Source organism: Camelus bactrianus, chromosome 16 (genome assembly GCF_048773025.1).
Source record: "Camelus bactrianus isolate YW-2024 breed Bactrian camel chromosome 16, ASM4877302v1, whole genome shotgun sequence".
Taxonomy (NCBI): domain Eukaryota; kingdom Metazoa; phylum Chordata; class Mammalia; order Artiodactyla; family Camelidae; genus Camelus; species Camelus bactrianus.
Window position 1 is genome coordinate 2,296,236 of NC_133554.1, and position 23,528 is coordinate 2,319,763.

A 23,528-nucleotide genomic window follows, 5' to 3' on the forward strand; every position below is an offset into this window, starting at 1 on the left:
GTCCCAGCTCCCCGCAGGAAGGAACGGGTCTCCAGCTCCATCGAGGGCACCAGGGGGCCATCTTGGGTCTGTATCTGTTTGGCAGGAATGAGCCCCAGAGACAGGGGCCGTGCCCCGCCAGCCTCTCTGGCTGCAGAAATACTACGCGGCCAGCCCCCCGGGTGTGGGTGAGGGCAGCCTCTGAGTGCCAGCTGCCGGGTTCTAGGGCCGAGGGCCTCTGCTGGGCCAAGGGCAAGGCAGCGCCGGGGAGCGCTACCTGGGCCACCACACCTCACTCCTCGCCTGTAAAATGGGCACGGTGACCTGCATCACAGGTGGGCCAGAGAAATACCTAGTGGCACAGGCAGCGCCTGGCAGGGGTGAGAATCCCAGCCCAGCCCCATAACCCCCCGCTTCCGGTGCCCCCCCCGCCACAGGCTGAGGGTCTTAGCCTCTCGGTAGATCCCAGACCCTTTTGAGAACACAACAAAAGCCATGACCTCTCTCTCTAGAGAAATGCCAGTCGGGGCAGGACAGGGGGTCTGGCACACGGTCCAGGCCAGCCTCACGCTCAGCAGGGGGACACAAACGGTCACCCAGCAAAGTGCAGACACCAGGGCTGCCCTCTGTGTTGCAGGAGAGGCTGGGGATGCAGGAAGGGGGTTCAGACTGTAAATGTGGGCAGGAGACCTCTTCCCTCTGAGGGTCTGCTTCCCCATCCATGAGATGGGCAGATGAGCCACAGCGGGAGGTACCACACCGGCTTCCTGGATCTTGGGGTGGACAGTGACAAGGAGAGAGGCCAGGAGAGTCAGCGAGGCCTCAGGCCCAGCTCTGCTGACAGCCCTTTAGTCAAAAAAAAAAAGAAAAAAAATGCAGTTCTGTTGCCAAAGAAAAGTTTGAAACCTCTGGACTGGATGGCTGCTTGGGTTTCTTGGGGAAGTTCCTGCCCGCCCCACCCCACCTTCCCACCCGTCCTTTTCAGGCCAGTGGAGGCCACCCCATCCTGGAAGGCCCAGGAAACCCTAGCTGCTGACCCAGGATGCTGGGGCAGGTGTGGGAAGATGTGAACTGTTCTTCCCCAGAGACGGCCCCTGACGTCCCTGGCCTCCACGTCCCCACCCCTGCCGTCACCCTGGGCACCAGCCTGCTGACAGTGGCTGCTCTTGTCTGGGGTCATGTAGCTCTTGCTGGGGAGGGGGTGGGGAGGGGTCTCCCCAGGAGGGCAGACATGGCCCTGATCCAGGCTCTGGGGAACTGGGAGTCACAGCCACCACCTGCCTTGTGACTTCTAGCTGGGGTGGGGTGCCCCAAGGTCCCAGGGCTCCCTGTGAATTCCAGCTGGGGTGGGGCTCCCCAAGGTCCCAGGGCTCCGGATACAAGACACTGCAGCAGGAACACCCGCCCAGGACCGGAGCGAGGCTGCTATGCGTTTTATTGCTTTCTTACTGTACCTGGACCCACCCAGGCCCACACAGTGCCTGTGCTGCTCTGGGACACCGGACACCCGAGGGCCTCAGGCCACTGCAGGCGTCCTTGGTGTCCTCTCCACTTCCTCCACCAAGCCAGTGACTGGGGACAAAGTGTCATGACTGCACTGACGCTGCCCAGCAGGGGCCTCAACACTCCCCAGGCCCTGGCTGCATGGGGGATGGGGGGGAATAGGAACCACATGCACCTCCTCCAGCTGCTCTGGCCTTGGAGGGGCCGGCCTGCCTTGCAAGTACCAGGCCCTCATTAAGGGTCTACAGGGTGCTCTCTAGGAGCTGTACGTGGATGGTTCTCCATCAGGAAGCCTGGGAGCATCAGCAGGTGCTCCTGAGTCACCGCAGTGGCCAGCTTGGCATGGAGAGTGTCACTGGCCTGGGACCAACGTGGCCAACGGCCAGCACATGTCATCTCAAAGAAGTGGGGCCCCCATGTTACTTGAGCTTGAAGAACCAGGTCTGGGGACTCACTCCAGGGGAAGAGAGATGTGGGCCTGAGGTGAGGGGTACAGCTTTCCAAAAAGCGAGCAGAGATTCACACAGGAGGGTTACAACTGTGGTTCTCAGAGTGTGAAGGTGGCCCTCCAACCCTTTCAGGGGCCCTGAGCTCCTCCTTCCAGCGACGGATCGGCCTGGCGCTATGTTTTCTTTGTCGACTTCACCCAAAACCACCTACTGCAGAAGCAGCAGGTATGAGAATCCAGCCACACTGAAAGATTCACAAAACTATGCGGCTATGCGCTCTTCTCACTATGTTTTTCTTTTGGAAAATATAGTTATTTGCATAAAAGTTTACTTCTGTCACAGGTAAGCTTATTAACTTTAAATGAATGAATAAATAAATCTTTAAAGTACTTTCGTTTTAACAAGATTATACTGTACAGCACAGGGAAATATACAAGATCTTGTGGTGGCTCACAGCGAAAAAAAATGTGACAATGAATGTGTGCTCATGCATAACTGAAAAATTGTGCTCTACACTGGAATTTGACACAACATTGTAAAATGACTATAACTCAGTAAAAAAAAGTTTAAAAAATAGAAAAAAAAATTGTTTTAATTTCTTATTCAATAGATAAGATGTTCTTATACAATAGCATTTACTAGTTATGACCCACACAGAGAAAACCTTTTTGAAGTCCTCAATAATTTCAGAGTATACAGATTCCTCAAAAAATTAAAAACAGAACTACCGTATGATCCCGCAATCCCACTTCTGGGTGTATGTCCAAAGGAAACGAACGGTCCATGGAAGAGATACCTGCACTCCCATGTTCACGGCAGCATTACTCACAACAGTGAAGACACGGAAACACCTAAGTGTCTGTCATCTGACGAATGGATGGGGCAGGTGTGCTCTGTATATACAATGGAAAACTACTCAGCCATGAGAAGGAAGGAAATCCTGCCACCTGCAACCACATGGATGGACCTTGAGGACATTAGGCTAAGTGAGATAAGTCAGACAGAGCAAGACAAATACTGCATGACTTCACTTACATGTGGAATCTAAAAAATAACTGAATGTGAAGGACAGAGTGGACTGGGGCTCGGGGTGCGGATGGGAGACGGTGTTTAAGGATACATACTTGCAAGCAGAAGATAAATAAGTCCTGGAGACCAGTACACAGCATGGCGATTACAGACAACAAAACTATTATAAACACACTTGCGAAGAGATTAGATCTCAATTGTTACCAACACTAGAAGAAGTGATAATTATGTGACAAGTTCGCCCACTGACCATGGCTACAATGGCAACCCTATTGCAATATAAATGTATCAAATCAACACATACGCCTTAAACAATGCTGTATGTCAATTACATCTCAATTAAAAAAAAGAGTAAAAAGTTTAAAGAGGGAACTTGATACCAAAAAAAGTTTGAGAATGGCAGGGTTGGAAGAACGGGATGTTCTGGGGGAGGGCGCTAACCTGAGGGAGAGGGGACCCTGAGAAGGGTTTGCCCCTTTGTGTCCTGCTCGACACACAGCCGGGTCTCTGGTCTCTCGCCCTTTGCGCCAACCCTCAGTGAGGCTCCCTGTTGCTGCGGGTGTGGTTTTGGTGGGGGTGCCGGGGCAGGGCTCCGAGAGAGGGAAGCCCAGCCGGCGCCCACAGCTCCTGCCTGGCGTCTGGGGGCAGAAGCAAGATCAGTCCCAGAGGCCGGCCCTGGACCAGTGAGCTGGTGCTGTGGGGGCCCGGGGCCCAGGGCCACACCCGAGCGGACAACCTAGGGCCTAGGCAGCAGCTGGGCTGGGGGGCCACCGGGGAACTGTGACCCCTGCCTGCCTGCCAGCTCCTCCCTTTCTTGGTCTTTGTGGGTATAATTGGGGATTTTAGAGCTAATTACTACTCTTACTGTTTTAGTTTGCGTGCTTTTTGCTTGTTTTTGTTTGTTTTAATGTGAAAGCTACTCTGCCGATGGTAAAATCTGGCCTTTTGCATTCAGGTTTGGACACAGATCTGCAGGTCGCAGGGACTGAGCCGGTGCTCGGGGCCACTGCTCCGTCCTCCCCTGCAGCTGCTCCTGGACCCGGATCGTGACTGTGCTGCTGGAGCTCCACACCCAGAACAACTGGTTACTTTCTGAGGCCTAGCCTACCTGAAAAACCCGTTATGTTAACGTCGCACCTGAAAGCAACCTGGCCAGGGAGAGACTCCCCTCAAAACACCAGCAGCCCCCTGGAGTTCAGCATGGCAGACGACTCTGAGGCCACCTGAGTTTTTGTGTCCTTAGTTGCTTTTTCTGCCCAGATGTCCACAGGATTGTCTTTCCCACTAACCTGCGGCTGCCCCTACGGGGCAGTCCCAACCCACCATCCCCTTCCCCGGGCACATCAGTGCAACACAAGGGGCAGCCCGAAGGGCACTCATCATCTTTACAATCTCCCAAGGTCACCAAAGGGCATCCCTTCGGGACACCCCCTAAACTCCTAACACCCCTTCCTTGTATCTCTCCCATGACCCCAACTGTCCCTCATTTCCCATCTCCAACCTCTCAGCACCCAGCCCCTCCCTTCCTAAAACAAATCAAATTAACTTCTCCGGCTGACCCAGCGCTTAGATCACCCCTCCCCCACCCCACCCCAAGCAGAGAACGGCAAGCGTTGGCGAGGACGTGCGGCAGCTGGAGCCCTTGTGCGCTGCTGGTAGGAATGTAAAATGGTGCAGCCGCTGCGGAGAACACTCCGGCGCGTTCTCAAAAAATTAAAAATAAAATTACCATATGACCCAGCAATCCTACTTCTGGGTGCATACCCAAATAATTGAAAGCAGGGACTCAGATGCTCCTACACCTATGTTCACAGCAGTATCATTCACAACGGTGAACACATCGGTGGAAACAAGCCGTGTCCATCAGGCTCTCCAGATGCGTGGATAAACGAAATGCGGTACATGTATACGGCGAGATATTATTCAGACACAAAAAGGAATAAAACCTGACATTATGCTATATTGTGGGTGAACCGTGAGGACATGACACTAAGAGAAATGAACCGGTCACAAAAGGATGGTCCACTCGGGAGGTGCCCAGAGGAGGCAGATTCACATGGACAGCAGGACAGCGGTTCCAGGGGCTTCGCGGGGGAGAGCCTGGGGTCGTTGTTTAATAGGGATTGAGTCTCAGTTTTGAAAGATGAAAAGCGCTGTGGAGACGGATGGTGGTGATGGTTGTACAACAATGTGAACATGCTTAACACCACTGACCTGTAAAAATGGTTAAGATGGTCAATCTTACGTGATGTGGAACAATTAAAAACAAAAGTCCTGAGATCCAGGCAGGCACACACAGACACCTTCCTGAGACAGGAGGGTGGAAGAAGTGGGCATGTGCATCTGAACACGTGTTTTCAGTCTGTCACACCTCGTTATTAAAAACTTCTAACACTGTGTGTCTAGTTGTGAGCGTTTTCTTTGAATTTATCTTCAGAGTTGGGGTATTTCCATCTGCCAACAGGACCTTTTACAGCCGGTGTCTTCATCAGGACTGGGGATGGTGGCTCTCAGTGTCTTGTGAATGTATCTCTTTTCCTGTCCTTCCCACAACACACTCCCATGGAGGATCTCAAGTGTGCCCTCCCGCCACTGATGGCACGTTCTGCTGTGTCAACCCCACTCTCACTGCCTCCAGGAAGGACCGTGCCGGCTCTAGGTTCGTATTCCTGCAATTTTAATTCTGCTTATTAATCTCCCCTTTCATCTCACCCTGTTTTTTTTTTTTTTTTTTCTTTCTTCTCTTTTCTCGTCTCAGCTTGGCCTCTTTTTGTGGCATTTTGTTCTTTTCCCACCAAGTTCGTTTCTCCTAGACCCTGCCATAAATCATTTCAGAGGTCAGGGTCCAGCCTCCACAGCGTTTACCTTTTGCACAGGCTTCTCCCCCTACTTGCTTGCTCTTGAAGGAGGAGCGGTCTAGTGAGAACCCCGCCTCTCATCTGCTAGTGTGATGCTGTGATCTGTAATAAGAAATATATATTTGGCCTCTGTCCCGATTCTGGCACAGATCTCCTAAAACCCTCGGAATTTCCTAACTGATGAGAGAGAGACAAAGGTGTCTTTTGTTAGGAGGTGACTTTTCAGACTTTCTTGTCAATGAGGTGACTTTTGGAAAGCCCCTTGGTCACGGAAGGATGGGGGCTAGTCGCCTGGAGAAAGAACCACGTGATTAGAGGCTGGAACTTTCAGTCCCAACCCCTGACCTCTGGGGAGGGGAGAGGGCTGAAGAACGAATCAATCACCAACAGCCAACAATGTAATCTCAGTCATGCGGACGTAAGGGAGCCTCTGTAAAATCTCCAAAATGTGGGGTTCAGAGAGCTTCTGTGTTGGTGACCATGTGGAGACGTGGAGAGTGGGGCACTGGCGAGGGCATGGAAGCCCCGTGTCCTCTCCCCACACCTCCACTGCGTCTCTCTCCCATCTGGCTGTTCCTGAATTACACCCTTTTATAATCAACCGGTGATCCGGTGAGTAAAACGCTTCCCTGAGCTCTGTGAGCTGCTCTAGTAAATTAACCCAACCGAAGGCGAGGGCCGTGGAACCTCAGATCTACAGCTGGCGGTCAGAAGCGTGGTGACAGCCTGGGCTTGTGATCAGCCTGAAGTAGGGGGCAGTCTTGCGGGACTGAGCTCTTAACCCGAGGGGTCTAACTCTATCTCTGGGTAGAGAGTGTCAGAATTGAGCTGAATTGTAGGACACCCAGCTCGGGTGAAAACCCCACCCACACCTTAGAGTTTTGACTGGAATCTTGACCGTGTCTCACAGCTGAGTCCACCCCTTCAGACTTTGGTTTGTAAGGAGCCCCGCATGGAGGCCCCACCCCAGACACTGAGCTAATGTGACCCTGCCCTTGGGAAGGGACATCTTCGCCCACCTGGGTGGGTCTGGGTCTCCAATGCTCCAACAATGGTGTCTGTATCCCAGGACCTTCTTCCCTGTCACTCAGCCGTGGCCAGGCTGGACCTCCCCGCGGCCACGCCTCTCCAGTTCCCCTATCTCCCGCCTGCCTGGTGGAGGTGGCTTCTGAGGGTGACTTTCTTGGAATGCAAGCAGAGAGATGCATGGAGGGGAGGGTTCAGCGGCACTCTTTCCGCCCCAGAATCGTCATTCTGGTGGGAAAGGGGCAGTGGCCTGACTCCCCAGCCTGCAGAGAAAGGGGCTGGGAGGGCTCGGCTTCCGGAGGGGAGCCGGGGGCGCCATCTGTCTTAGAGCCAGAGGAGGTTCCTCCGGGGCTGCCCACCTGTCTTTGTTTTCAGGATCTGTCATCTTTTTCTAGTGTGTCTTCTTAGGTATTTTAGGGGGGAGCTGGGGGAAGCCACACAGGAGGCTGCCAGGCATACGCTATTTTAAACCATAACCACCCCCTCCCCTTTCAAGCTTGAGGTTTTAAACCCGTTGCCAGAGGGAGGCCCCGCGGGAAGCGAGCTTGTGTCGATCTCTCTCCTCCAGGCATGATGCCGCAGCTCCTGCAACAGAGCCCAGGGAAGGAGACAGGCAGCGAGCTCCGCATATTAACCAGCAAAGGCAGACGGCTCAACGCAGAGCCCACTGGAGCGCCCCCGCCCCTCCTGAGCGCAAGGGCTGCTAATGAGGTTGTGATCAAACCCCGTCCGTCCTCCTGGGGAGAGTAATTAGTCCAGAGGGCAAGCAGGGAGCAGGGCAGGAGCCTGGTCTCCTCCTGGCTCTGGAACATCAGAGCTGCTCTGCGGGAGGGACACAGCCTGGAGCACTGGGTGGGTGACCGAACTGTGTCCCCTCCCCCACAACATTCTGGCTGCTCCTGGGGATTCCCAGGGGAGGGAAGGGAATTGCTTTAGGGAAATGCAGCAGGGACAGAAGCCAGAGGATCGGGGAGAGAAAGGGCCTGGTGCAGACTCCAGGCCGCGGCTTGCTTTATGAAGACAAGGGCCTCTAAGGCAGGTGGGCAGAGTCTTGAAAGTGCATGGGAGCCGGGGGGTGCCTGTGGCAGGTGTGCCACACAGCGATGGATGCCCTGCCCAGAAGACCAGTCCACATTCCTAGCCTCCTGGTTCCCCGACGAGGAATATGTTAGTTACCTTGTTTGGAAAAAGGGTCTTTGCAAGTGTGGTAAGTTAAGGATTTCAACACAAGATCATTCTGGGTCACCCATGTGGGATAAATCCAGTGACAGGTGTCCTCATAAGACACAGACGCAGAGGTGGAGGAGACAGGAGGACGGAGGCGGAGCCTGGAGTGACGCAGCAGCCGGAGAGGAAGGGAGCCTCCGGGCAGCCTGGGGTGTGTGGGGGGGTGCCTGCTGACTGCAGACTCCTGGTCTCCAGAACTGGGAGGGAATACACGCCTGCTGTGGGAGGGCACCAAGCGGGGGGTCATTTGTTACGGCAGCCCCAGGAAACTAATACACTGGATGGAAACAGAGGTGGCATTTCCCCCAGGGGACACACCAGTGGGCTGCGCCCCCTCCCGGCAGAATCTGCTGGCTGTTCCCACCAGCCCCGGGGCCTCTCTGGGTGTCTGGGTGCGTGTATCCCCCACATGCTCTCCTCTGCTGTTTGCTCCCAGAGGTGGGGCTGGTGGGCTAGTCCTGCAGGACCATGTGTCCTAAGATGGCTCCCAGCTCAAAGAAAGAACATTTAAACACACGTGGTGAGGGGAATCCTGACGCTGCTCCAGCACAGAAGGACTAAGCCTGCATGATCTCACTTCTAGGAGGTTCCTAGATGAGTCCAACTCACAGAGACGGAGCGTAGGAGGGAGGTCACCAGGGGCTGCGGGAGGAGGATGGGGAGTGAGTGATGGGAACAGAGATTCAGTTTGGGAAAATGAAGAGTTCTGGAGATGGATGGTGGCGAAGGTTGCACAGTAATGTGACTGTGCTTAATGCCACTGCACTGTGCACCCTAAAGGGGTTACAGTGGTAAGTTTTATGCCATCTATACCACAATTTAAAAAAAAAAAGCGGTGAGTTCACAGACATGGAAGTATGCGCGCAGCAGAGGGGTCACTCAGCAAGGCTGCAGCAGGGTTTCTGCAGCTGGAGGGAGGGAGCCACTGAGGAATCGTCCTCTGGCTCCACAGGGTTCTCGTCATTAGCAAGGCCTTGAATGCAAGGTCCTGGAGCCAAGGGCGTGGGGTGTGCACCATCCAAGAGGACACGGCCAAACTGCTGAAGAGGTGGGGCCCTGAGGACAGAAGAACAGGGAGCAGCTCTGAAAGAATCAGCAAGAGACAGAATCTAACTCAGGGAGAAGCCTCGTGGGTGGGGAGTTGGAGGAGGAGGAGGAGGAGGAACTGTTGGTGGGGGGGTGCGGGGAACTGGGACCTGGAAAAAGAGGAACCCGGGGGAGGCTGAGACCACCCACTGGACGTGGTACTTGGCCTGCTCAGGCCTGAGCAGCCCCACCCAGCCTCATCTGCTCCCTCTGACTGTGTCCTTAACCCAGAAGGGACTGAACTCTCCAGGAGACCCTGGAGCAGTGCAGATAACAGAGGCATGTGCAGCTCTGGCATCGCGCACATTTGTAACATTTTAGGGAATTGGGGAAGTTAGCGTCCCTAACACACGGGGCTGGCAACCCCAGTTCAGAACAGGTAATTGAGCCCTGACTTCAGGCTTATGGATTTAAGCTGAACGCTGAAGGAGGGTTTGGCCAAGTTTGTGACAGCTTTGAAACATTTAAGAGAACTTAATATCCATCCTATTTATAAGTTTAATTTGTTACATTTTAAGAACTGTTTGGGGACTTGGGAAAGTCCTGCTTTTTAGGATGGCTATTTATAAACTTGAGAAAACTGGATACATTAAATTTTGTAAAATCACTAAGTTATCTAAAGAAATTTAGTTAACGAAGTTTTAAGACCCCTACACATCAATGTGATCATTTAAATCTACTAGGTTCATAAACAGAATACTGGCATTTGTAGGTTAAACTTAGAATCTCAGGGAAACAGTAGGCTTTAAAATTTTCAGTTCAATATATTGAATAGTAGCTGAGAAAAAACAAGCACCCATAATTACTGTGTGTGTGGTGTGTGTATGTGTAGGTGTGTGTGTATATGTGAATGTGTGTATATGTGTGGGGTGTGTCTGTGTGTATGTACATATATGGGTATATGTGTGTGTGTGTGTTGTGTGTGCACAACCATGCCCCAAGGACATCATAAACCTCCCAGGGCCACGATAATGCAGCTGAGGTCTGCGAGGGCAGCTCTCCCTCCGGGGGTCCCACAGCACCTGTCCTAGGGGAAGGAGGCACTGAAGTCGGGAGCCTGAGGCTCACACACACTCAGACTTTGGAAACACCAAACATCAAAGCAAATTTGATAAAGTCATAAAAGCAGCTGCCGCCCCGGCCTTTCCCTGAAAGAGGCCCCGCCAGTGGTAGCCTGCTTGCCGGCGAGGCTGCTCCACTGGGTCCAGGGTGGGCACTGCCCACTGAGGACGGCTGGCTCGTGTCGCCCCTGCAGGCCCAGGGGGCCAATGGAGGACCCACACCACCAGCACTGCTGGAGAGGCCCCCACAGGCCTCTGGCCGCCACTGCCCTTGCCCGCCCAGCTCGCAGGCGAGGACAGTTCTCTGGTCCCATCACAGGGCTGCTGTCCCCCAGGGGGTGCTGGAGACTCCTGCTCTCCTGTGGCCACCAGCCCTGCAGGGTTGGAAGGCAGGCGCCCTGGCCAGCGGCCCTCCTGAACTGTGACTAGTGCCTCGCAGGTCCACCCTCCCCGCCAGGCTTCGCGGCTGTGTATTGTTTGTGTTTTAACTTTGAAGTCTTTAAAAATGACACCCTCTGCACAAAATAGGCCTCTGGAAATAGATGTCTGACCATTGCCAAGTGTAATCTAATTAAAATCCAAGAAACAGTAGTGGCAACAAATAAATAACAAAAGGGCGCTTTCTCTTCAGAAAAACATCAAATCAGCTGGAGACACAGCAGGCCTGAGGAGGGTTTGGTCCGCTCCCCGGGGTCACAGGTCCACACAGACTCTGGTCAGAGCAGGGGCAGGGGACCCCCAGGCTTGAGATAGCCCCCAGGACACCGTGTGGCCGGGGCACGTGGCCCCCGCACACAGCAGCAACCTCACCTACCAGTGATCATGGCTGCAGCCCTTTCTTCCCAGAAAGTGAGCCGAAAGCAGGAGAGGGCAGCAGAAGGGGCCCCGGGCCCCGGGGGCCTGGAACGCAAGGGTCAGCAAACAGCACTGCCCTTCTCCAGCCGGGCCTGTGGCGACTTACAGGGCTCTCTGACTCTGAAAGGGTGGTGGCATTCGCACTGCTTCCCAAGCTTACTTTCCAGCCCCTCCCCGCTGCAGAGCATCCTGTGGGGCTGGGATTCTGCAGAAAGGCTGGGGCCAGCGAGTCCTGGAGGTCCGCCGGCTCCTACAGGCCAGGAACGGTCAGCACTCTGCCATCTGTCCTGCGCCCCCCAGTCCTGTGCTTGGGAAATCATCTGGCTCTCCTGCTGACGCCTTCCGGTCAGTGCATTTAAGCCCCTCTGTCTCTCTCTGTGGTCAGTGCTGTTCAATTTAAATGAAAGGTGGTATTCCGTTGTGGAAGGAAATATAGGTGACAACAAAGAGGTGGAGGAATGACATAAAGGCTCCTTCCAGCTCCCCAAAAACCCACCTTCCAAATCGGACAGACTTCGCAGGAACAGCCCATTTCTTAGAGTGAGGAGCTGAGGACTAGAGGGCACCAGACCTGGGAGTTTCTTACTCCATTTCCCCCAGCCACCAGCCCTTGGAGGACAAGTGTAATAGTCAGGGTTCTCTGGAGAAGAAGAACCGACAAGGCGTGCATGTGAGAAAGACAGAGAGAGGTAAGGAACAGGGATCATGGGACTGTGGGCTCTGGCAAGTGTGAAATCTATACGGCAGGCTGGGGACCCCAAGAAAAGCTGACGCTGCAGCCTCCAGACTGCAGGCAGGCAGCCTGGAGGCAGAATTCCTTCCAGTCTTTTCTCTCAAGGTCTTCAACTGATTGGATGAGGCCCACCCACAATATGGAAGATCCTCTGCTTTACTCAAGGTCAACTAATTTAATGTTAATCTCATCTAAAAATAACTATACAGTGACATCTATACTCATATTTGACCAAAAACTGGTACCACGGCCTCATCTAGATGGCAAATAAAATCAACAGCCCCCACAAACTAAGGGTCTTTAGCACTTTAAATCTCTAGGTCAGAGGCAAGGCCCAGTCACAGCCTCCAAGAATCCGGGTGAGCAGAAATGAGTCATGTGGGCCAAGGAGTCCAGCTCACATCCAGCTCACACCCAACAGCAGGGGGAAGAGGTGCAGAGGGAGGAGGAAGGGGTCCCCTGTGGCAGTGGGCGAGGCCCCGCCTGCACTCCAGCTGGCTGATTTCCCAAGGCCTTTTCTCCTGGCAGTGGGGAAGGCAGGAGCGGGCCCAAGAAGGAAGCCCAGATGCCCTCCCCAAGGGCTTCCTGGCAGGGGCCCCAGCCAGGCAGACTCTTATCCATCTTAAGGCCCTGTTCCTCCTCGGGGTCTCACTGCCCCAAAGACGCAAGAACCAGGGGCCACAAGCAGCAGCACCAAGAAGGAATCGTGACCCTCAAAGGCTGCAAAAAAGGGGCGAGGGCAGTGTCCTTGGGGTGGCAGGGGCCTGTGCCAGGCTTCTGGGAGGTCACTGAGTTTGTCCACAGCCTCGAGGGATCCTGGGATGGTGGAGGTGGAGGTGGGTGAAGGGAAAGGACTAAAGCCACAGGCTTGACGAAGGCCCAGAGCCTCCTGCCTCTCCATCCCAGGGTCCCTGGGTTCTGCCCACAGGATTGCCTCAGTGGTCGTCTTCCCTCAGGAGCACAGCCCAGGTGCAGCACATCTGTTCTGTTCCCAACCAGCTGCTCCTGCTCCTTTGGGTTTCCAGGCCAACTCCCGCCAGTTTTCCAAACTGTTTCTCTAATTCCATCCCAATGCCCCCTTCTCCTTTCCAGGCCTGCTCCTTCACCTCCCCGAGCCCCATTCCCTGTTGCGTGCCCTCTTCTGGGCCCTCACTCACAGATCAGCCTCTCCCTGAGATCTGTCACACCAAGAACATCTCTACTGTTCTCCCCCTGCCCGACCTGGCCAGTTCTCAACCAGCAGACAATTTCTGGAGAGACGGGATTCTTGGAGCAGGTAATCCGGAACCCGTGTCTGAGTTTCCACATCCAAGAACCTTCCGCTCCTGATGGAATCTGGGCTGGCAGCTGTTTGGAAACCCCATGGGAGTTTTTACCCTGAAACTCTACAACTCCAGAAGAAAGTGGAAAATGTAGACCTGCTGTTGAGAACAGTAAGAAGTTCAGAAGACTGGCTCATTCTAGGAAAAACTAAATTGAAGGGAATTATTTTGGCTGGAGAAACGGTGGTTATTTACAGCGGGTGGGAAGCATCCAGGCCTTGTTTCCCCCAGAACAGGGAAAGGCGGGATGTCAACAGTCTGGGAAGCTGGGGGGGGGGGAATTCCTGGGTCCCCAGGACGTTGTGGGGGACAGGGGGTGCTGAAGCCCAGCAAGGAAGGACTGCCTGACGTCCCTGCCTGTTGCCTGGTGCTCTCCACTGGGCCTCACTCTAGACTCACTCAGGGTGTCTTTGATTCTGTCTGACGCACTTTAAGAAGCAGGAGTGTTGAGCTGGAACCTTCTAGAAGAAGGAGCCAATCGCATCAGCTCTCTGCTTTGGGAGGAAGAGGGCAAGCATCCAGCTCAGGGGCATTTCACTGCTCCCTGCCTTAGATCTGGGGAGGCCATGCCTGAGGGGCGGATGGAAGGAGTGAGCCTCCTGACTGGCTACAGCTGAGAAAGACGAAATTTCTGTGCATCTTCACCAAAACTGCCAAGTACAGCTGTGCAGGGTGTGCACTGCATAAGGGTGTCTGGGCGTACTCACGGAGCCTTGACTTCATCTCTGACAACGTGACAGGTGTCTTCTACTTCTCAGAAAGGCACTGCATGGGCTAGGAGCTGCCTTATATCTCATTGAAGGAAACAGGTGATAAGGCGTCCTTGGGTCACCTGGACTCACCAACACCTCTAAAGTCCTGGGTTTCCCTGGGGAGCTGGGAGCAGGGGTGTGGCCAAGTTCTACTGTGGGGGCAGCAAGCTCAGGAAACACACCCCTTACTGGGACCACCTCCTCTTCAGGCTGCGGTTCCGCTCTCTACTGCCTCCAACATTAGCTCATCTCGGCCACCACTGTCCCAGTATCTTACTTTAAAAGACAATCTGTTGAAAAAGTGCCAGTTAGAGCATGTGCTGGGGGGAAGAGGCCCCCCCTCCGCCCCCTCCCTTGGTCTGCCCCGCCCCATCTCACTGGACAGCGGAGGGGCAGCCAGGCTCCCCTGCACGTGCAGGCCCTGGGGCCCGTCCTTCATCCCGCCCCAACCCTAGATGCTCAGGAACACCCGGTTACTCACTGCGACAGACCCAGGCCTCACTTCCAGCACTTCTCCAGGGACCACTGGGTGGGACAGGGCCTCGGGAGGCAGGGACTGGTCCCAGTCCTGCGTGACCCTGTGCAAGCCCCGACCCCTCTCTGGGCCTGTCTGTGCCTCCACAGAACATGCCAGCTCTGACTACAGCAGGCCTCTCACCAAAGGATCTTGGGCGCCCCTTTTCCTCCTTCTAATTTCTCCAGGGAGGCGGAAGGGACAGATTCAGACCCCTTGGACCTCTAAGGACATTCAAACACCAGCCCTGCCCATGCTGTGTGCTCAGGCCCCAGAACCATTGCCAGGGGACCACAGTGTGTCAGATGGACAAGAAGCCCATTAAAAGGCCAGAGGACGGGCCCAGCACCTGGTACCAGGTGGGCCCAAAGCCCATCCCACGCCTCCTCCTCCGGAGCCCTTTCTCTCTCTTGCTCACTCATGTACCACCGAGGAGGTGACAGCCCCACAGGAAGGGCATTAGGAGACTCAAGCAAGAGATTACAAGCCAGTCTCAGCAAACACGTCATGCCGAGTTTGTATCGGACATCAGGCCTTGACTGTGCAACACCTGGGCCCTGGCAGGTGCAAGGAAGGAGGACACCCCCAGGGACAGACGGGGGAGCAGGTATCTGAGGGTGGTGGGGCCAGAGCCAGCGGGTGTCATCACCGTCTGGACAGGCGGGGCTGGGCGGCCTGACATTCAGCAGAGGAAGGGAGGAATGGCTGCCCTGGCCCTGCGTCTGAGTGACAGGGATGGGCACTAGGGCAAGGGGGCCAGCCAGTCTGCCCATTCACCAGGAGTAACAACTGGAAAGACAGGCTCTGTTCCCAGCTGGGACTCCTCTGGGGCCTGAACAACCACCCAGCTGCCTCCCTCCACAGCAGCACCTGTAGCTCCTGTCCCCCACTCCCCCACCTCCACGTTCTGCACCACAGCTCACTGGGTCTCAGATGAGGCAGAGGTGGGTGCCAGGGGGCTGGGCCAGGGGACAGCAGGGAGGAGGGGGTGGGGCTGCCAGGTGTGCTGGGCCGGGCAGGTCCAAGTCCAGGGTGGGGTGGGCTCTCCTGGCCCTGCCTCCCCACAGCACCATGGGAGCAAATCTCAATCCACTCCTGTCCTTGTTTGTGCCGGGAAGCAGTGACTGCTCGGACAGAACTAAGGGCAGCAGGGCCTGGGGTGAGGGTCACAGGCCGCCGCCTTCCCAGGCCGAGTCCCGCTCCTTGCAGGTGGGAGGCGTACTCGAGTAGGGGGGGCTTTCAGTCTCCCCTTGGGCCCTGCCCCTTGCCTGGTATCCCGCAGTGGCGGGGGGTGTTCTGGGGCAGCTGTGGCTGCAGGTGGTGGCTCTGTGGGGAGAGCAGCTGTGGACAGGGGCGGGGGGCCCAGAGAAAGCCAGCTGGGCCGAGGGCATGGGAAGGCTGCATGGACAAGAGAGGGACAGGCCTGAGCACCGGGGCCGCTGGGAGGGGCTGGTCATGGCAAGTGAGACAAAACCTCAACTAGGAAGTGGGGGGGCTGCACCTGCAGCTCCCAGCCCAGCGCCTGGTCCACTGGGGAGCCCTGAGGGAGGATACGTTTGTGCCGGTGGGGGGTTCAGCGCCAGGGGTCTGCTTCCCTCCAGGAGCCTCCTCGAGTCTTGGCTAGCACAAGCTGGGGGAAGGGAGTGACAGCAGAGCACGACTGTGAATCTGGCTCATGTGGGAATGAGTGGGTCTGTCCCTGAAGCCCCTGGAACCTGTGTGGTGGCAGGAACCTCAGTGGTCATCTCAGCCCTTCATTTTGTTGGTAGGGATACTGAGGCCAGAGAAAGGAAAGGGCTGGCAGGCTAGGGTCTGAGCTGGGACCAGAACCAGGGGCCCCGGTTCCCAGCGAAGGTCGCCACTGCCACCACCACAGAGCCCCGCTAAGCACCTGCACGAGAGCTGGCCTTTGGGACCCTCCCGATCCCTCCACGTGCTCGGAACGATTCTTACTACTGATTCTCCTGTCTGGGTGCCTAGAATAGTGCCAGGAAGAAGGGCCCTCGGTGTGGAACAGATGAATCATCTCCAGGCCTTATTTTTGCTCATCTGTATTTTCTCGTTTTCCTGCAATGATTATACACTTCCCAGCCTTCACAATATTCAGAAAGAAAACCCACTGTTTTTTTACTTTAAGCAATACCCTGCCAACCACACAAGACTATTTAAGGAGCAAAATAAACAGGAGAAAATGCTTGAAGGACCGGGAAGCAGCACACTGGTGGGAGGGGTGTGTCCACCGCCTGTCCTCCTGCCCGCGGCGCCAGCTCAACCATGAGAAACGAGCAAGACCCTTTCCTCGACACCACCCCCTCAACTGCTTCCAGTTCTCACGGCCCCAGGGCCACCTTCCTGCCGTGGAGGCTGGGGGGTGGGGGCTGCAGAGGGAAGCTAAGCAGAATCCGGTAGACTAAGAGAGACGAAAAGTCTGCTTCTTACCCAGGGAAAGGGAGAGACACAGAGAAACACGGGGACACAAAGTGAAGCCGGGGAAGGGAGGCAAGAGAGGCAGAAAGACTGGCAAGGATGCGAGGGCAGAGCGGGGCAGGGGCAGCCCCGGAGGTGGGCACGGACCACTGGCCCCACGGGAGGCCCCTGCAGGCAAGTGCACTGACATTCTCCACTCTGTGTCTATCCTGGTTAAGATTAAGTTAGAAACATCAAAATGCCACATCCCTGGAGCAGCAGCCGTCGGCAGATCTCCTCCATATGGCTGCAGCAGCCAGGAGTTTGAGCTAATAGAAGTTAAAAAAAAAAAAAGAAAAGAAGGCTGGGATGTGCTCCCAGAGAGCCACGTGGGCCCTGCTCGGGCAAGCACTGCAAGGGCCCCGCCCCTGCTCGCGTGCCAAGGTCACCGTTCTCATTAGAACAGCGGGCTCTTTTAGTGACAGCGATGGAGCCTGCTGTTCTGGACAACTGGGCACACACCCCCTCCCCAAGTTTCACATCCACAAGAGTGGATGTTATGCAGCCAGTGGGGACCAGGGAATGGAGCACTGGGGAATGTGTGTCATTTTCTTCATAGGTCACCCATGGTGCTGCTCTTGGTGGGAAAGGGGGGCAAATGGCTGGCTGAGACCCCCACTTTGGGGAGGGGATCTTCTCAGATGTTGGCCCCACCCCTTGAGCACCCTGATGGGGAAGCCAGAGAAAAACCCTAACCACCTGGGTAACCCTCCTGCTGGTGGCTCCCACCTGCAGGATGTGTGCAGGGTGCGTGCGGTGCAGGCAGAGTGGCTGGAACTCTGAGAGTGAGGAGGGTACTGACTCCTCCAGTTACTGGAAAGACAGCTCGAGACGTCTGAGCCAGAGCCCGCTGGCTCCTGAGCAAGGACACCGGGGCAGTGGCCGGGGGAAAGTGTCCCTGAGGAGAAGTTTAAAATCCATTCGACCAGGACTTCCTGTGCCCAGTACATGGTCTATGGCCTCTGCTCAAGAAAAGTGCACTTGGGAATGAAATGACTTTAGGGGAGTGGGAGGAGGGGCACCAATGCCTTCAGTGGGAGGTTACCATGGCGGCTGGGGATGGGGGTCCATGCTGGGGCCCAGGGTGTTTCAGGAGCTTTGATGAGAGAGGGTTTCTGGTCATCTCTGAGGAAGTGGGCATTTGTTCCAGAAGAAGGCCCCACCCCTCTCCCCCCAGACCCAAAGTCGGGGCAGCTGGCTCAGCCCCAGGCCCGGCCATACGGAGGCAGCCTGTCCTGGGCCCTGGAAACCAGCAGCGCAGGCTGTGGTACATGATTCCTTCTGCATCTGCATCCCTGGAAATGCCTGCGCCCAGCCCAGGCAGAGAGCAGCAGAGTTTAAAGAGGAAGGGCTCTCTCTGCGCAGGGAACGAACATGATTCAGCACAAGTGGCGAATGAGGGCCGTGGAGGCCAGGCTCCCCCGTCAGGCTCCACTCCCTTCCTGTCACCTCAGCAGAGGCCCCAGACTGCACCTGCCGCATGGGATCCCCGCCGTGCCCACGGCAGCCGGGCACCACGCCACTCCTCTCTCCAAGAACACCACCGCCTGGCCGGCTGCCAGGAACAGCCAAGCCCTGTGGACATGGCTCCCAGGAATCCAACCAAATGAAAGCAAACTCAGATCTCAACTGTACGAGCAGGTCTGGTAAATAAAGCCCCCAGATGCACAGCCCCAGATCCAAGGGCTTGCTGAGGACACACCGAGACGGTGTGTCCCCGGCACACACACTCACTCAAGCATGTCACAGCCTGCGGGTGTGAGTACCCCACCAGGGACAAAAGTGGTGGTGGGGTCTCCACCCTCAGGAAGCATGTGACTTAGTCTGACAAACAAAATGAACATCGGTGTAGCCGGGCCTAACCGGCAACTGGTCAGAGTCCGGGGCTGACACGGCCCACGAGGGTGGCCTTGGAAGGCAAGGAGCCCTCCATGAAGATGAGGAGATGCATCCCGGTGGGGGACTCCCTGCTCTTTGTCTGGTGGCCTTCCAACCTGCTCACCTAAGAGATCTTCTTGGCTGGGGGTGGGTGGGGTGTCGAAGAAAAAAGGTAACCCCTTGCTCGTCTTTCTGTCTCCAGGAAGGAAATACCTGCTCATCTTCCAGATCCCCAAGGAGCCTCCAAGTGCTTGTCCCTTATCCAGCACTGCCCCCACCCCACCCCCACCACGGGAAGCCAGTCACCCTAGGTTCCTGAGGTTCTTTCTTGCATTGCTGGAGTGGCTCATGATCCCAGGTGGAGAGTGAGGCCAGGCCAGCTACCCTGGCCACATGGACTGAGCCACACCATAGGGCTACTACTGGGACACCTCTGCCCCATAAGGCTGCGCCATACCGAGTGGCAGTAAACCAACCCATCAGACCTACTCCATGGGAAAGCAGGAGGCGGCAGGCCACTTCAGCCTGGGGTACCCCGAGGACACCGATCCCTTATTGCTGCTCCATGAAGCTAGCCGACAACCCAGCCCAGGATTCAGGAACTCAGAGAAACTGCTGGGCTGAAGAGACGACACCCCGCCTTCCACGTAGCCTGGCACTCGCCCTCTGTCTGTTACCAAGGCTGCTTCTTCCCTAGGGCTCCGAGGATGGCAAGTGTGAGCCCAGGACTTAGGGAGCAACATCTGGGGAAGGGTAAGGCCTGCCAGAGGGGCCCAGGGAAAGGGAGAGCAGCGGCCTCTTCTGTCCACAAGCCAGCTGTGGCTTTATCCCCATGAGCACTGGCCCACACTGCTTCTCAACCTGCAGGGAGCTTCTGACCTGGACTGAGCCCTGGACAGCAGATAGAATCCAAAACATCCTGGGCCTGGCCTAAGAAAAGGGTACAAGACCCTGCCTGCAGCCTGGCCCCACCCCAAGCAGAGTCTCCTGTTTCTTACTGCTGTTGCCGTGAGAACCAGTCTCAGTTGGCAGAGCCAATGCAATTTCACACACTTAGTAGCGTTTGCTCTGTTCAGTACCTCAGATACCCTCCTGACAGGAGGAAACACAACTCAGAGCCTATCAGCTGGGTCCAAGGTCAAAGCAGACCGAGGACTGGAAGGCAAGCTGCCTGAGCTGACCTTTGGCTCCAGGCTCCTCTTGAGATGACGTGGCCCTAAAGGGAAGGGGGCTGCTCTCCGCTCCTTCCAGGCCGCTGCCAGCTTCCTGGCGCCCTGCCTACACGCCTGGCACCGCCCAGCACCGTCAACGTCAAGGAGGCCTCCTGGTCCCTCTCCAGCAAAAGACAAGCATGGGCAGGCTGGAGAGCCTCCAACCGGGGGGACCCCCCCAAATCTTAAGATTCAGAAGCAGCAACAACCCTTCAGCCCAACATGAACTGCCCCACGTGGTCCCAGGGTCCCTGTTTCCACATCCTGAGCCTGTAGCAGGTCCCATGGTGGGGGAAGGGGAAGTCCCCGAGTGGGGCATATTCTGACCTCGGGATCTGCAAACCCTCCGGAGTTCTTACAAGATTGTTTGCGTTGGTGTATTAGTCTGGGAAGAGTCTAGAGTTCCTTCAGAACCACGAAAAGTTCCTGGACTCCAGGGTGGGGAGAACCACAGGGACGGGGATCTCCAGCCCCCTCCGCCCCGGAGCTCCAGGCAAACACAAACCCGGCAGCCACACACATTAGCAAACGCAAGAGAAAGTGCTGCCACGCAGGGACGGCCGTGACTGCCCCGACTGCCCTGATCCTGGCGTGTTTCTGTTCACTGCTGCCTACTCTGCGCCCTGAGAGGCCTGGACAGCATCCCAGCAGGACTGAGCCCCTGAACTCTGCGTATGCCCCCTCTTTGCCTACTGTGTTACTGGTCCGACCCCCCGTGAGGCCCTGGGTGTTTTCATGTCTCTCGGTGACTGCTCATTCCCTTTCTGAGCATCACCACCTCCAGACGCGAGGAGGAAACTGGAAAGGAAAATACGATTTGGGGGAAAGAGCCACTTCAGTGCACAGCACAGATGCAGCTAGATATTCCTGCAAACAGCCTCAGGGTCCTAGAAAACCACCTCTCAGTTTCTCCCGGACATTTGGACACCTCGTGCTCCCCTCCCAAGCTGCCCAGGGCCCACGTCCACTTCCTGGATGGGCTCTGATCTGCAAGTTCCAGGGAACTCGGGGCAGCTCTCCAGGCGCCTTGGGCAGGCCCATCACTGGCTCTAGAGAGGCCCACAGACCTCACCCAGAGGTCAAGAGAGCCAGGGCACGCCAAGAGTGGGAGGGTAAATTATTCTGCTACTTTCACAGAAAAGGAGAAGCCTGGTGAACCCCACTGGCCCCCATCAGCCCCTGCAGTCCTGACACGAAAAAGGTGTCAGGGCACCAACAAGACACCATTTCTCAGGAAATGCTCCCTGCCTTGGGGACCCTGTAGGGGACACAGGGATGTATCTATTTTCCAAAAGCCAGGGAGAAACAGCTTCCCCAGCATGTGGAAGCACACTTAGCCCAGAGGGTCTGCCTCATCCTGCGGGCCCCATGCCACCAGCCCTGAGGAGTACCAGCTGCCCTTCGCTCTTTTACCCTTCAAGAAGGGCCTGTCTCAACCCCCACCATTGGCCCCTCCACACTCCTGAATCCTCCAGAACACCCACCCCAGTGCAGGGGAACAGCATATGATCAGAAAAACCTTCTCACTGCTGGGAGTACAAATGGATATGATGGTCTGGAAAATCCATTATTCTGTTTGAAAGCAAGAGTTTCCATAGAGGCCATACACTGGTTTCCAATTTTTGAAAGACAAAGAAAACCACACCATTAAAGTTGTGCGGTGCGTGATGTCACCCCTCTCTGATGCTGCTGCTCAGAGAAGGCACCTGGGGATCCAGCAGCATCTCAGGCAGCCTTCTAGATATTGTTCAGGAAAGTGGAGGCAAGAGCAGAACCCCATGCTTCCAAAGTCCCCACGTCCCTGCTTTCCTCTCCCTGAGCAGCACACACCTTGGGAACACACACCCCAGGGTAACAGCACGCCAGCTACACATGGGGTTGGGGAGTTTGCTGCGGAATCCAGAAGGGATGTGGGTCTGACTAGATCCTGGAAGCCCGTACCAGGAAGGCTCTCCTACAGCCTCTTTCCTCAGTGATGCGAAAACTTCAGAAAGACCACCCAAGAGACCTCCTCCCCACCCCCTGTGCACTCCACCACTAACAAGGTCAGTCTTGCAAGAACATGGGGCTTGGACTGAGCTACCCCCCAAAGCCTGGCCAAAAAAGCCTGTTTGGTGATGCAGGAGGTGCAACCCTGTCTCCCTCTTCCCAAAATCCACTAAGCAGGCCACTCCCTCCCTCAAGAGAAAGGAGGAAGGAAAACAAGCCAAAGAGAGGTGGATGACAGTGTTGGCTCCAGAGCAGCCCCAAGCAGAGGGAACCACCCAGATCTGCAAAGTCAGTCCCTAACCAGCAGGACTGGAACAGGCTGAGTGCAGAGTTCAGGCAGGCTCCTGAAGTCCCTGCAGCCAGACTGTCACACAGGAAACCAATCCAGCTCCCCTCTCTCCTCTCTCCACTGTTCCGCAGGGGCTCCTAGCTGAGCACCTGTCAAAGTTAGTCAGGGGAGAGAAAATCCTCTCTCCCACCTGAATCGCCTTCCAGGATGCCTCCCATCTAGGACGCCTTCCGGGTGGGCAAACGCCCTGAGGACTGGCATCTCACCAGCGCCAGGGCTGTGCCCTTGGTCTCCCCCTGGGGAAGCTGACAACTGCGCATCCCTTGAGGACCCTTGACAAGGGGTGACTGCCAGTGGGTAGAGAGGAAGAAAAGTGCTCTGGCCCAGGCCAGGCATCCCCTCCCACCAGCCGTCCCTGGGACCAGCCTCCTTCTCTGCTTGCGAAGGAGATAAGCGGGGACATTATTCCAACAGGTCCCCCTCAGCCGGGCCTCACTCGACCAGCTTTCCTCCGCCCTGCCCCGAGGCCTGAAATTCAGAGGCAGAGCCAAGGCACCTGCGGCCAGACCGGCTCCATCCTCGCGAGAGGGGGCCCGGGCGGTGCCTCTCGGCGCTCTGGGGCCTCCTGGGGAAGGGGCGGGGCGGCTCCGCGCCCCCTCCCCGCGCTCACCTGGCGCAGGTGCTGCAGCAGCGTCCCCGCCTCCTCCCGCCGGCCCTGGCGCACCATCCGCAGCAGCTCCTGGACCATGCCGACGCGCCGGTGGTAGGGGGGCAGCCCCGCGCCGGCGCCCGCGCGCCCCGCCTTGTCCCCCGCGCGCAGCAGCAGCGACGCCCAGAAGTCGGGCCGCTCGCGGCGGGGGCCGGGCGCCGCGCCGGGGCTGGCTCTCTCCGCCACGCTGCCCTTGGTCTGCCGGGTGCCCATGCCGCCGCCGCCGCCGCCCGCGCTCTCCGCGCCCGGCCGCTGCGCCGCGTCCCCGCCGCCGCCCGCCCCTCGGCCGCCCGGCGCGCGCGCCTCCCGGGCGGCAACTTTGGGGTAACTGTTGCGCGCGGGCGGGCGGGCGGGCGGCGGCGGCCGCGCTCCCCGCGCTCCTCCTCCGCGCTCCCTGGGCGCGCTCCCCCGGCGTTCGCCGCCCGCCCGCCGGCCCCGCCCCGCCCCCGGCTCTGCCGCCGAGCGCCTCCCCGGCCCCGAGTCCCTCCCTCTTTCCCGCCCCGCCCCTCCGCTCGGGCCCGAGCTGCCCGGCACCCCCTCCCGGCCTGGTCCCGGCGCCGCGCCCCCTGCCGGCCGCCGCGCTGCGCCTCCC

At 56.8% G+C, this 23,528-nt stretch overlaps 1 protein-coding gene across 3 annotated transcripts in view; it reads right to left on the minus strand.

The window, feature by feature from the left end:
* The window catches only part of LRRC75A (leucine rich repeat containing 75A), a 37,486-nt gene extending 14,161 nt beyond the window's left edge, over positions 1-23,325 (minus strand). The window contains exon 1 of one of the 3 annotated variants that reach the window (XM_074342110.1): positions 22,898-23,325. In XM_074342110.1, the coding sequence (XP_074198211.1) occupies positions 22,898-23,149 (252 nt within the window). In that variant the 5' untranslated portion in view covers positions 23,150-23,325. The remainder of the gene's footprint in view (positions 1-22,897) is intronic. The other 2 variants (XM_074342109.1, XM_074342111.1) reach the window with 2 other exon arrangements.
* Between the last annotated feature and the right edge of the window lie 203 nt (positions 23,326-23,528).